Source organism: Electrona antarctica (assembly GCF_951216825.1).
Source record: "Electrona antarctica genome assembly, chromosome: 15".
In the NCBI taxonomy this organism is placed as follows: Eukaryota; Metazoa; Chordata; class Actinopteri; order Myctophiformes; family Myctophidae; genus Electrona; species Electrona antarctica.
Genome location: NC_136796.1, coordinates 3,687,935 through 3,702,788, shown reverse-complemented (window position 1 = coordinate 3,702,788; position 14,854 = coordinate 3,687,935). Strand labels below are relative to the sequence as shown.

The 14,854-nt window shown below is 43.2% G+C and overlaps 1 protein-coding gene across 1 annotated transcript in view; it reads left to right on the top strand.

The window, feature by feature from the left end:
- rmp24 (ribonuclease MRP subunit p24) overlaps nt 1–13,721 on the top strand; it is a 77,172-nt gene extending 63,451 nt beyond the window's left edge. The window contains exons 5-6 of the mRNA XM_079522786.1: nt 9,939–10,162; nt 13,054–13,721. Coding sequence (XP_079378912.1) covers nt 9,939–10,162; nt 13,054–13,222 — 393 coding nt within the window. The 3' untranslated portion in view covers nt 13,223–13,721. The remainder of the gene's footprint in view (nt 1–9,938; nt 10,163–13,053) is intronic.
- Nucleotides 13,722–14,854: the final 1,133 nt, after the last annotated feature.

Genomic DNA, 14,854 nt, shown 5'->3' with positions numbered 1-14,854 from the left:
CGGGTGTTGCACTTTGAAAATAGCAGATCTACAAGCTCACAACGTGTCGCGCTACAAAGCATTGTAAGCTTGTAGATCGGCTATTTTCAGCACGTAACCAAGTGTAAAAATCGGGCATCACGACACCAACAGGGACCCCCAAAAAAAACTTTTGGTCGACAAAATCAACTGTAGATTTAAAACTAGACTAAAACTAAAACATTTCAGATGACTAGAATGTGACTAAAACTAAACGGAATTGCATTCAAAAGACGTCAAAATGTGCTGTGAAAATCAACACTCGTGAGGTTTCCACCCGACGAAGACGAGTTGTCAACAGGCTCAGGCTGTTGCCGTGCAGGTTCAGGAGAGGCTCGGGTTTATTTGGAGCCGTGTTGCAAGGATGAAATTGACAGGCTTTTACTGGCACCTCTCACTCACTGTCTCAGCCTAATCCACTGCAAGGCTATAGCCTAGTCTATTTTGGGTCTGGAAAGCAATGTGTGCTTGCGTGCGCGTGTGTGCGCGCGGTGCAGCCATGCATGGCATGCGTGCACGTCATCACAACAAGACCGTGTCTGTGATTCTATTGGGACTCTTCTGTTTCTCTCTGCGTTGTTCAATGAAATGTTCATTTTAGTAGCTGACTAATAAACAAAAGTCTTCTAATGTATGAAAATCATTTGAAAAATTGATTGGCTATTTTCAAACGGACGAAATGTATACACTACAAAGTAACTATTAACTAAAGTTATCAAATAAGTGTAGTGGAGTAAAAGTACAATATTTTCCTCTGAGATGTAGTGGATTAGAAGTATTGCAAACAAATGCAAACAAATGTAAAAAACTAAAAATCTAAATTGTATTTAAGCACAGTACTTAAACCATTAAGACCTGATAATAGATTCTATAAATGTATTCTAAATCATGACAGTTTTCTGAAAAAACTATGTTTCTATATTAGTGGTGTTCAAACCTTTTAATGTCAAGGACCCCCAAAAATGATCTATTAACTATCTAATCTATTTGGCCGCCAACCCCAATCTTAAAATAATGTATGTTGTTCCAGGGTCCCCCCAGAATCAACGATATGAGTTAAAAACGTTTGCTGTGAGCTTGTAGATCTGCTATTTCTGTAATTGTGTAGACTTCATGTAAATTAAGTAATGCAGATGGTTAGCATTAACGTACGGGTCCATATGGTTTCATTTTACGCTCTCAAAAGAGTTAAAGATCTATCAGGGTCCATTTGGTTACCAACTCTCCCATCATTTAGCTGCCTGGGGACCACCTGGAACTCCCTCAGGGACCACTGGTTGAAAACCAATCCCAGCGTGATGAGGTTTGTTTGCCCCGGCTGGCAGTTGAGAACAGACACTCCTCTCTGGAACAACATGTTGCTCTCCTCCCTAGAGTCTCCCTCCTGGGTCTCCTCTTACAGTTAGACTGCCACAATATTGATTTCAAAATACTACGGTTGGTCTAATAGCCCATTAATTAAAAAAAAAAGGCTTCTAAATCAATAGCTCTCACACTCCATTAACCCATTTAGATCTATAAAAAAAAGATCTACAGATGTCTTCAAAATTATGACTATTTTTTGGAAAGAAAATACGTCAGCGGCCAATCACAAAATATATATGTGTGTAATTGGCCGCTGACCCCCATCTGAAAATATGTTGTTCCAGGGACCCCCAGAGGCAAGGATTTGAGTTAAAAACGTTCACTGACAGATCTACAAGCTCGTAGCGCGACACTCGGTGCCGTGCTATGAGCTTGTAGATCTGCTATTTTTGAATAGCTAAAGCATAACATAATGCTTGAAACACCAAAAGGGGTTCCCGTCCAGAATGGGTTAATTAAAAAAAGAATAAAGCCTTCTAAATCAATAGCTCTCACACTCCATTAAGAGCTGATGTACAAGCTCGCAGCGTGTGAGCCTGGACTGTATTTCTATCTGCTATGTTTTGATTAGCCAACGCTAAAGACCTAAAATGACATGGACACTGTTTCCCGGTTTTAAAGCTTTGAATGGTTTATAGGCCCGAAAAATACAAGTCTGATCTTGTGCGATATCATGAACCATTCTAGACCTCTCAGGTCATCTGTGAAAGCTCTGCTTTCTGTCCCTAAAACCAAAGAGAAAGTTTCCCAGAAAGCTGCATAGGTCTGTCTGGCTCCATTTGGGGTGGGGTGGGGTGATGCAAAAAAATAAATAGCTTCCCCGGGGCAAATTAGGATTTCATTTTGGACGTGATTTCATTATCTTGTGATGGTTTTCGGGGGACATTGGAGACATTTCACCAAAGGTTTTCCAGTATAAAGCCAACATTTTGCTAACTTCTATTGATTGCTCAGTAGTTGGAGCTGCTCTGAGCTGCTCTGAGCTGGTTCTGAATGACGGTACAGTAGATTGAACTGGAAAGCAAATCCAATCGTGTCGCTGCAGGAAATAACAACAACCAGCACACGGTATCAGTAACTTCCCCTCAGTGGTGTAAAGCAGTGCTTCTCAAACCTTTTCATGTCAAGGAGCCCTATTATTTTTTTTGCAGTGTTATATTGTGTTTGGTTACAGTTCATTTATCAGTTGTTCTGTAACTCAGTCTGTATCACCTTACCCTTGATATTTATACATACAACCAACAGTTGGCCTTAAGTGCCTCTAGTAAGTTGTATTTATTCTATGTGCTCTTGGCTTGACACTACTCAGCCTGACTTCATAGATGTGGGGTGTGTGTCATGGTAATTATCATCATTGCAAACAGCGGTTTGTTCATTGTTAAAGGACAACTTTAGTTTTTTTCAACCAAGGTTCATGTTTTAGGTTGTTATTAGAGAAAGTAAAAGGTGAGTGTAATTTTTTTTTCATTTGCTGCTTTCTTTCGTTTTAGGGATTTTAGCTGTTTTTGACAGGGGGCCGGGGCATTCGAGCATGGGGCTAAATATGTATTTCTTTACAAAATGTTATAGCGATTTCTTTTTTTATTCTTTACTATAGTCCTACTAGACCCCAAGAAATTACATTTGGCCACAACAGATCACGGGATCTACTGAATGTGTCAAACTGGCATATTGAGCCTATGACACACAGTGTGGCTTCCCCCCAGTAGGCTACCTTCACATTCAGTAGATCCTGTGATCTTCTGTGGCCAGATGTAATTTCTTGGGGTCTAGTAGGACTATAGTAAATAATAAAAAAAGAAATCGCTATAATTTGTTTTAAAGAAATACATATTTAGCCCCATGCTCGAATGCCCCCGCCCCCCTAACAAAAACAGCTAAAATCCCTAAAACGAAAGAAAGCAGCAAATGAAAAAAATGAACACTCATCTTTTACTTTCTCTAATAACAACCTAAAACATGAACCTTGGTTGAAAAAAACTAAAGTTGTCCTTTAAACTTGCCCCTATCTGTATATAACACGCCTATTATGTTGTTGTCCTCATACCTGACGAAGACCCACAAGGGGTCGAAACGTTGTCATCCTTTATTATTAAATCAAATTCCAGTGGGAGATACTCAACAGTGTGCGGACATTCTTCTGTACGTATCTTTTTGTTCAGCACCTGAACGTTTTTTAGAGATGTGCGTACTTTCCTTTGGATTCTAAAGGAGCCCTAAATTGACATCTATTACCATGCAGGCCCCCATTTGAAAAGACATGCCAGGGACCCCCATAAAAGAAGATTTTTTTTTTTACGGTTGTAGCAGTGATTCTCAACCATTTTCATTTCAAGGACCTCCAGTTTGACATGTATTGAGCTACGGACCCCAATTTAATGGCATTTCTATCACTGGGACCTCGATTAATTTAACTCTGATTGTGTACTGAGTGTGTACAATTGGAACCAAATGGACCTGTTAGGGTCCATTTGTACACTCTGGGTTACAGACCCATAAGGGTCCATTTGGTTCCTAACTATCATTTAAGTGGGGACCCCAGAAACTCCCTCAAGTGCCCCTCGGGATCCCGGACCCCACTTTGGTGTAAAGAAACCTAGTACATTTACTCAAGTACTGTACTTAAGTACAGTTTTGAGGTATTCTTTTTTTTTTTACAAAACATACATTGACCACTTAAGCCCTATATACATCTTGGCCATTTGAGAATAGCCGATCTACAAGCTACTTTTTGAATTCCAGACTTTTTCTTGTAAGAGTATATCTGCATTGCAGTATTGATACTTTTACAACCCATTTTGGGCGGGAACCCCTGTTAGCATTATGTTATGCTTGTTATTAATTTTATCAGACACGGCCCCTTTCCTGTACGAACCCATTTTAACTCCATTATATAACAATGTTAGATTCAGTGAAAACACCCGTCCTTGTTTCTGCCAGGTGACTGATATTGGGCGCGTTCGGAAATACCGCACTGGAGCGCACTCGCCTATTAGTTTGCAATGCACAGTGCGCTCAGTGTGCTATTTCCGAACACGCCCATTGTGAGAGGGGTGTGTGGGGTGTGTGTTTTTTTTTTTTTTACATTTTTCATTTATTTTTAATATTTTTTTGGAGGAAATGAAAATAATTAAATTAAGTAATTAATTAGAGATTAAAAAAAGAAAAATGTTTCCATACATCTTTTTTACTTTTCTAAAATGTTTCAAAAATAGCAGATGTCAAAGCTCACAGCGTGTCACTTCTTGCCGCTCTGCAAGCTTGTACATCTGCACTTTTTAAAGATTTTCCAACAAGTGCATGGGCCCTGGTCCAGAATAGTTTGCTGGGCACTACTACTAACTACTACTACTACTGTATGTAGGCTATAGTATTTTACACAGGCTTTTGATCCAAACCCAATGCGACAGTATGTGCATTAAGCCTAAACAGATGCCGTTATTTTTTGCGTGCGTGTGTCTGGATTAAGCCCTATTTCGGGTGAGAAGGCGGCGGGGGGAACAAGGTTGATTCACCGCCGTCCGTCCGTTCATCCGTCCGTCCACAGCACCCAGCAACAGAGCTGCTCCTGACAGTTACTCTCTCTCTCTCTCTCTCTCTCTCTCTCTCTCTCTCTCTCTGGTGGCTGATTGTTATTGGTGAGGCTCCCCCCCTTGCCCACCCCCCCCCCCCCCCCCCCCCCCCCCCCCCCCAGGGTGGGAGGGTCAGTGGTTATATAAAGGAAGGGCCAAGCTAAGGGGGCACATAGTAAACATTCACGTTTCACTAGCTAAGGACTGAGACTTATTATACACCACTGAAAGCAGAACCTCACAGAGTAGACAACTGAGACTTATACTCTACTGAAAGCAGACCTCACAGAGTAGACAACTGAGACTTATACACCACTGAAAGCAGAACCTCACAGAGTAGACAACTGAGACTTGTACTCCACTGAAAGCAGACCTCACAGAGTAGACAACTGTCGCAACAAACAAACATGACTACCTTCGTCTCGGTGAGTTGTTCGCATCATATTTTTATGCTCTTTGAATACTTGTATTAGTCAGAAATATAAACGGCAATAATACAGTAGCCCATTACTAAGACCTGAGGTTGATTCTACGAATGCCTTCTAAAAATCTGTGGTTCTTCTCACACTTTATTTGTATTCTTTTAAATATGATCAAAAGTAGCAGATGTACAACAAGCTCACAGAACGAAGTGACCCGTCGTTTGAGTATTCTTTGCATATATTTTGATGCCAATGCTTTCGTACTTTACTGTAAAAGTTTGAATGCAGGCCTTTCACTGTGTGTGTGCGTGCGTGTGTGTGCGTGTGTGTGCGTGCGTGCGTGCGTGCGTGCACGTGTGTGTGCGTGCGCGTGTGTGTGTGCGTGCGTGCATGCGACTGTGCAGCAACTGTCAACAGCTTGTTCTGTAGTTTGTTGTCTAAGTCCAGGTGGCTTCAGTTTAATTGTGGGTTTGTTTCTTTTAGCACCTATTGATTATTGATTGACTGTATTGATCTGGCCATATGACGGTGCGTGTCGTTGGCACGCGGAGACCGAGTTGTCATTGTTTGTTGATCGTTTCTCACTTTGTCATCGGACGATGAGGTCCTTGGGATGCCAGGTGTCTTTGTCTTGAATCAGGACAATGCAACAAAATTAACGTGCGTGCATATCACGTCATTCAGGTTTCAAATTAAAAAGTAGCAGCACCAGACAGAGACAATATGCTCTTAACCCATTTAGGCCTGAAAAAAACGTTATAGGCTATTCAAAGATTTGTGCCGCATTTTTACCATTTTTCAAAAATAGCAGACCTACAAGCTCGTAGCGCGCCACTCGGTGGCGCGCTATGAGCTTGTAGATCTGCTATTTTTCAATAGCTAAATTATAACATAATGTTTAAAACACCAAAAGGGGTTCCCGCCCAAAATGGGTTCATATAAGCTTTCACTCGTTGCAGGTTTTAAACATGCAATGTATCGTCCAGTTGTTTCCGTTTCCAACCCAGGCATCATGTCGTCATAGGCAACACAAATCTTGCCTCAAAGAATTCAGGAAAATGGCACTCTACACGCTCATAAGATGTCGCACCTTGCTTATAAAGAGCTTGTAGATTGGCTATGTTTTGCTACCCGCATTTTTGAAAATGTTTGAAAATATAAAATGGGTGCTTAAAGTGCTTAAGAACACTAAAAAACGACCTGGTGCATGAAAGTAAAATGCAAAAACGATCCGTAGCTGTAAAACCGTCAACGTATTTCTGTTGGTGAAAAAAAAAAGGCAGTAACTTTGACGGGTAAAAAGTTGCACAGCAACGGACCGTACCGCCATGCCCTGCTGTGATAGGCTCGGTGTCATCGACGGCCGGCCCACATCATCACCATGCCCTCCTGTGATAGGCTCGGTGTCATCGACGCCCGGCCCACATCATCACCATGCCCTCCTGTGATAGGCTCGGTGTCATCGACGGCCGGCCCACATCATCACCATGCCCTCCTGTGATAGGCTCGGTGTCATCGACGGCCGGCCCACATCATCACCATGCCATCCAGATACTTGTGACGATGTCTTTGGCAATTTCTGCTGACGGCTACATGTCGAAGATAGGATCAACATGGCTTTACCTGTCATTCCCTCTCTGTCCCACCTCGATCTTAAGGAGAAGCAAGAGGCTTTGTGAGGTCATTTTCACACTGAAAACGAGGGAATAGGTTGCTCCCAAAGAGCCTCCAGAACTCTCCACCTCTGCTGAGAGAGAGGAATAGGCTGGAGCTGCAGAATTACATCCTGTACTGAAGGAGATAAAGCAGGATCAACAGATCTCTTTATCAATCTGTTCTCCCCGTGGAGCTCGTTAGATCTGCTACTTTGGTTACTTTTGTGTGACGCTGTGGTACGATCAAGTAGGGTGTTCATTTATGGAGGGAAAAAAAGTTCAAATATGGTGATCAGAGTTGTATACCCGACAGCAACACATTTCTACTTTTGAATACTTTCAGATCTGAAAGTACTCCAGTGCTAAATACAAATTTGACGGAGCAATTGTCACTTGTAGTTGAATGATATTCCAGGAGTGTCTATACTATGACTCAAGTACTGTGTGGTTGAGTACTGAGTAGTGAGACAGATAGAGCACTGAGGTATTTCTCAACTTTGAGAGACAGGCCTGACCTCTCATGCGAGGCCTTTGCGTCACCCAGGGCATAAGAGACCGGCTCATTTCAGACCCTCTCTGCCCTCGTCCCAGGGGGCCACTTTGTCACTAGCCTGGCTAATAAGCCAGACTCGTCGGGCAGGCTGATTCGGTCTGGCTTATTAGCCAGGCTACTTTGTCACAGCAGCAGCCGCCATGCTCAAACCGGGTCACATCGAGTCAAATAATCGGAATGGCATAAAGGCTTAGTAGAGATTGCTGCTTCCTCTGACCGATGTGCTTCGGTGAAGTGCCTTGGATACTCTTGTCTTAACACTTTGACTGCCGAGACCAGTCGACGACGTGTCGTGTGCCATGACTAATGCACTGCTGTGCTATTTGTATGTCTTAGTTGTTATTTTGTCTCGGCTATTCTTAGTTATTTCTTAATTATTTTCCGTTATATTTTTTGTGTATTGCTATATACTGTATATTATCGTCTCTGCCGTGTGGAAACATCATTATGTCAAAAACTCTGACTTTGAACCAAATTCAAAAGTAGCAGATCTACAAGCTGGAAACGTGTCGCTTCAAGCTGCATTTCAAGCTTGTAGATCTGCTATTCCCGATGCTGTTGAGTGACGCCGTAGTGTGATCAAGTAGGGTGTTAATTGAGTGACGCCGTAGTGGGATCAAGTAGGTGTTAATTCAAGTAGGGTGTTAATTCAAGTAGGTGTTAATTCAAGTAGGGTGTTAATTCAAGTAGGGTGTTAATTTATCGTAGTGTGATCAAGTAGGTGTTAATTCAAGTAGGGTGTTAATTCAAGTAGGGTGTTAATTTATCGTAGTGTGATCAAGTAGGTGTTAATTCAAGTAGGGTGTTAATTCAAGTAGGGTGTTAATTTATCGTAGTGTGATCAAGTAGGTGTTAATTCAAGTAGGGTGTTAATTCAAGTAGGGTGTTAATTTATCGTAGTGTGATCAAGTAGGGTGTTAATTCTTGTGAGTGACGCCGTAGTGTGATCAAGTAGGTGTTAATTCAGTGAGTGACGCCGTAGTGTGATCAAGTAGGTGTTAATTCAGTGAGTGACGCCGTAGTGTGATCAAGTAGGTGTTAATTCAGTGAGTGACGCCGTAGTGTGATCAAGTAGGTGTTAATTCAGTGAGTGACGCCGTAGTGTGATCAAGTAGGTGTTGATTCACGTAAAGGTTTGAATGTAGAGATAAGAGGTTTCTGCTCAACAGAATAGGTATTGTTACATATTATGTAACAATACAAATATTGAACCCGTTTAAAGGAGCATTCAGTGATTGGGTGATTTGGAAAAAAAACCCGGTCCACCCGGTAACAAGATGTGCACATGCACACGCTCTACAGTGGGGGAAGTACAACAGACCAACAGCACGTGCACCAAGGCACGCCCCACTCGATCATGATTGGAGGAAGGCTCCTCTCATCCTGATTGGATGAAGGCTTTGCCACCCGAAGCCCAAACCGAAACTAGGGTTTTTTGACTCCAGGGGCTCACTGGGGACAGGGAGGAACTCCTTATATGGTCAGCACACTTTATAGTAGGGAGGATTATCCAAAAAATAAGTGATAGTTGAATTAAGTGAAATCACTGAATGTACCTTTAAGTGACACTTAAGCACTTAAGCCCCATTTGTCCTACGACAAATAGTGAAAATTTCCCATTGCCTTGTAGATGCGCTATTTTTGCTATTTTATTCAACATTTTGTAAAGGTTTGGAAGGTTTTCGCCTACAGTAACATGCCCAAACTACGCCAACGATGCCAGATGGAACGTAGTCGTAGCTTACCACAAATAAATCAGAAACAGTGAGAAATGATCAACAAACAATGACAACTCGGTCACAGTGTGCCAACGACGTCATATGGCCTGATCAATACAGTCAATCAATAATCAATAGGTGCTTTCACTGCTTTATTGTCATCGTACTAGAGAACAAAACAAATTAGCATTTTGGTGAGTGATTTGAATGCAAAATCAAACAGGTTTTTTTTTTAACTCATTTTGGGCGGGAACCCCTGTTGGTGTTAGCTTTATGCTATGCTTTAGCTATTGAAAAATAGCAGATCTACAAGCTCATAGCGCGCCACCGAGTGGCGCGCTACGAGCTTGTAGGTCTGCTATTTTTGAAAAATCGAAGAACGACTGATATAGAAACATAGCTTTTTCAGAAAACTGTCAGGATGTAGAACATTGTACTTGAACATGTAGACATTTTTAGAATCTGATCTCAGGTCAAAATGGGTTAAGGGGAAAAATATTGTCTAAACTCGACATGAGAAGAAAACAAACGAAACAAAAATAAACCCCAGGCATCTTTCCAACTCCAAGTAGGCCACTCAGTATTCCTGACCGCGTCCGTTCTGTTGTCTCCCCCCCCCCCCCCCCCCCCCCCAGATGGCCACGTGTCACACGTGCAACACCACCAGCCGGTACAGCGGAGCCAACCGGGACTACACGTCTCCGTTCTCCAGGAACCAGAGCACGCCGGGAGGAGGCGGGTGCAGCGCCGCACGACGCCAGAAGACCCCGCAGGCGGCCGGCAGGGTCACCTCCACCTCCACCTCCTCCTCCACGCCCAAGTCGCTACGCAAGGACAAGACCCCTACTCGCACGCCCAGGTACGAGCTGCTTTGAATTGAAAACCCATTTAGACCTGAGGACGATTCTATACAAATGTCTCCTAAAAGTTTACTGAAACGCCCCATGTTTCTGTGTCAGTGGTGCTCAACCATTTTCATGTCAAGGACCTCCACAATTATTATGTAATTGGTCGCCGACCCCCATCTGAAAATATGTTGTTCCAGGGACCCACCCCCAGAAGCAAAGATTTGAGTTAGAAAGCTCTGAAAGAATATATATTCAAATATTTGCACCACATTTTCACGATTAAAAAGAAATAGCAGATCTACAAGCTCATAGCGTGGCACCGAGTGCCGTGCTACGAGCTTGTAGATCTGCTATGTTTCTATATTAGTGGTGCTCAAACCTTTTCATGTCAAGGAACCCCAACAAATATATCTATTTGGCCGCCGACCCCAATCTGAAAATATGTTGTTCCAGGGACCCCCCCCCCAGAATTAACGATATGAGTTCAAAACGTTTGCTGTATATATTCAACATAATCCCGCTCTGAGCTTGTAGATCTGCTATTTTCAATGGCTAAAGTATAACATAATGCTTAAAACACCAGAATGGGTTAAAACCGCGAAAGCATCTGTCATTTTCCGCACCCAAATGCATCATCATTTGGAGGGGGGGGGGGGGGGGGGGGGGTCCACTCCGCACCCAAATACATCATCATTTGGAGGGGGGGGGGTCCACTCCGCACCCAAATGCATCATCATTTGGAGGGGGGGGGGGGGGGGGGGGGGGGGTCCTTGGGGCATGAACAAGTTTGAGAACTACTGATTTAGAAGGCCTTTGTAGAATGGCCCTCAGGTCTTCGTGGGTTAAGCTCACTATAATGACCAAGGCTGGGTTTCAGTAGATGAAGCTGCTGTCACTGTCCGGGGCGTCGGAGAGCAAGCGGGAGACCATAACATATCCGTAACAGCGTCGCATACACATTGCTGGTGTTTCTATTTACGGCTGTCACTGTTATGAAATATATTGGTCAACGATGAATGTTCCTGAAATGACTGATTTAATAGTGTTCTTGGCAGTGAACATCGAGAACATTTTTGTTTTGCCGTTTAGGCTTATATAAACATGATTTTACGGATAGATACAGGGTGATATAAATAGTATCGCCATCCAAAATGGGTACGAAAGTGGTTAAAAGAGTATGTACAACGAATTGAATAATTCTGACACTCTCAAATAATTAACATTTTATATTATATTTATATTCTATTTGCCATGAGGCCCATATAGGGCAGGAGCCTATAGCGCCTGTTTCTGTTGCGTCAGGCGGCTTTATGTCACAAGCACACCCCCTGGACATGATGTACAAGTACACCCTTGGACATCATTCTAGTACAGTATGTCACAGAAACCTAACCCCAATCCAGCCCTTAATGCTGAGTTGGCCCCATTTTTATAGTCTTTGGTATGACCCGGCCGGGAATCGAACCCCCGACCTCCAAATCTCAGGGCTGACACTCTAACCGCAAGGCCACTGAGCTGGAGATTATTATGTAACAAGTAGCTGTGTGACAGGCCCTACTAGTCGGAGCCAAACGATAGGCGTGTCTCCGTAACAGCTTGGCACACAAACTGCTGGGTTTCAATTTATTCTTGCGTCACGCGGTCCTTACGTTACGTGTACGTGTTGGTATTCGTGCTTGCCGTATCGCTTTACTTGTTTACCTCAGCCTATCTGCTCTAACCAATGCACGCTCTCGCAGCCAGAGAGGCGCGGTCGGTCAACATTGGACAACATGTTGTCGGTCGGAAACGTTTTTCTACCAAGCAGCAGAATATCAAATTACTGTACTTTCCCGAACTCCATCTCGTTCCCCACTGTTCCTCCTCCCCTCCTGAGGTTCTCGGTCGCCACGGCTCATTTCAGTCATTTGGATTTCATAGAATCCTCAAGCCAGCGTGTCTTCTATGGAAGCATTTTGTGTGCAGCGAAAATGTCCGATCTACAAGCTCTCAATGCGTCGCAGTGCGTATTGTGAGGGGTTGTTAGTTATTTGAAGATTAAAGTGTATTTTAAGTGGCCAAACTAGCAACAGAAATTGCAGAATACATGTTTAGGATATATAATAAAAGCAAAGGTCTTTATTAGCATGAGAAAACATACGTTTACATTGCCAAAGCAAAAGTGGAACGATACAATCAAAACGAAATGTATGTACAAAAGTCAGAATATCCGATGAATCTATTTCTACAGTATGTACAGAGGTCGCTCGATGCAGATACACACAATGATTAGTAGTCTTTAAGGTGGTTGTGTTCCATTTGATATGCTCCTATCACAGCAGCTCACAAATCCTGCTGCTGTGGCAGGCCTTGATGGCGTCATAATGGCAAATTTTACACTTGATTGCATGCTGAAAATAGCCCATCTACAAGCTCACAACGCGTCACAGCTTGTAGATCTTCTATTTTCAGAGCGCAAGACCCGAGTGCAACCAAACATGAAATGACTCGTCTTTTAGTTCTACCGGATCTCTTCTCCACTAGTCTCCTCCCTAAGATTTTAGTGTAGTTTTTATTTGTTGACAAAATTGTCAGTATATTTAGTCTCAAGCCCAAACCGCACCAATGATTCTCCATGCAACTCGAGCATCTGTCTGCAGAAGACACAGACGTGTGAAACCAATGATTACAATTTAGGCAACTCCTTGCAACACGCAACTTGCAACCATTGTCCCCAATGGCAGTTGCAAGGAGTTGCATTGGTGTGGTTGACCTTAAAACTGTTGCAAGGAGTTCCGACTGGTAGTCATGATAGCTTAGTTATTATTTAGTTTTTGTCTGTGAAAAAAGGTAGTCGATGAACATTTTGTCATAGTTTTTAATCAACGAAATCAACACTCTCTCTCTCTCTCCCCCTCTGCAGGGCCTCCACCTCTTCCTCCTCCAGTACCCCGGCCTCTGCCTCCTCCTCATCGTCGTCGTCGTCCAAGGTGAAGAAGTGGGTGGTCCAGCGCCTCAGCAAGATCCTGGTCCGAGAGGACGAGCCGGGGCGCAAGAAGAGCAGCCTGAAGGACTTCCTGTGCTCGCTCTGAGCGCTCGCTGCCTGCATTGGAGGCACAAAATACACCTCCTCATGCAACAAAATGTTTTCTTTGTCAAACCCCCCCCGGGGGATTAAACCTACCCCACCCCCCACACTGTGACCCCGGTTCAACACCAAAGCTCCAGAGCATGAACTCAGGAGATCAATGAGGGTTCTTCCTAAGCAGGTGTGGATAGTTGGGGATAGTTAGGGTTGGGGGGGGGCATGCTGTCAGGCTGTGTTTGGAATGGCCCTCCTGGAATCCCTGGCACAGCAGTATGGGGGTTACAGCGGAACTTGAGAGTCAGCGCCTTGTGTTGTTGAAGCCTGTCCAAGAGGGAGAGTGCTTTTATTTAATAGTGCAGGCCGGGGGTCCTAAACGTTCTTCAGACTATTAAAGGACACCCCTTTAGCCGAGAGACCGAGGCCGGAACCCCCCACCACCCCACCCCCTCCCCCACTTTATTGTATAGAATTGCATCGCAGATTAAACTTTTTCATAGACTGTTTCATACTTGTTTGACGTCAGTGTTGTGTAAATTATTGTCTTTGTTTATTTTTTTTACACACTTTCTTTTCTATGTTGGATTTAGCTTAAATCCGTGATACTCGGTTAACGTGACAGTTGGCTCTGTGGTTTTTCCCCTCTACACCAAACCTCTTCAGAGAAACATTTTCGGCTAATGTTCCCCTCAGAATATGGGGTTGAAGTGGTTAATGTAGAAAAAATGAAATGAGGCAAGTTCCCATCAGGCAAACTTTTGGCTGCCCCCCCACCCCTTGTAGTAACTCTGAGGACGCCCTAGGTAGGGGTCCCGGACCCCCTGTTGAAGACCCCCCATTTAGTGTAATTTGTGGCAGGCCTTGCCTTCTCATGGTTCTCGCTTTTGGGGTCTCTCTGCTTGCGTAAAACGGTGCTGGAAACCAACACCAAAGCCATGCTGAAGACATCTGTGAAAGGGGGATTTATTTTATATTTCTTTCTTTTCTAAAAATTACATTTATATGAAAACTATATATTAATTTGATTTCTACACTACTTGAAGAGTACCTTTCTATATATAAATTGAATTTAGTTTGTTACTTTAGTTTATTGCTCAGAAATTATTTGTACGACTTTATCTTAACAATGCCACTGGCTAAAATAAGGCTCATTGGTAGCTGTTTACAAAATGTGCATAGAATGCGGCAGTACTATCGTATAACACACAGTTTTTGTACCTAAAACGTTATTTTGTCACACACACACACACACACACACACACACACACACACACACACACACACACACACACACACACACACACACACACACACACACACACACACACACACACACACACACACACACACACACACACACACACACACACAGCCACACACACTCACAAGTTGATGTAATCGAGATGATCATGATGGATTATTGTTTATAGAAAGGGACTAATTTTCTTGTTGTTTACACTGAATAGGCGCACCTGCCTAAGCCTTGTATATGACAAGAATAACTGACCATCCACATTGATCAGGAGGACTTTTCTTTAAATCTCTAACATGGTTTTCGTATACATTTGATATATCGTCTCTGTCGGGTGGAAACCTCATAACTCTAAAATTAAGTTAAGTCTAAAGTTACTTTTCAGGA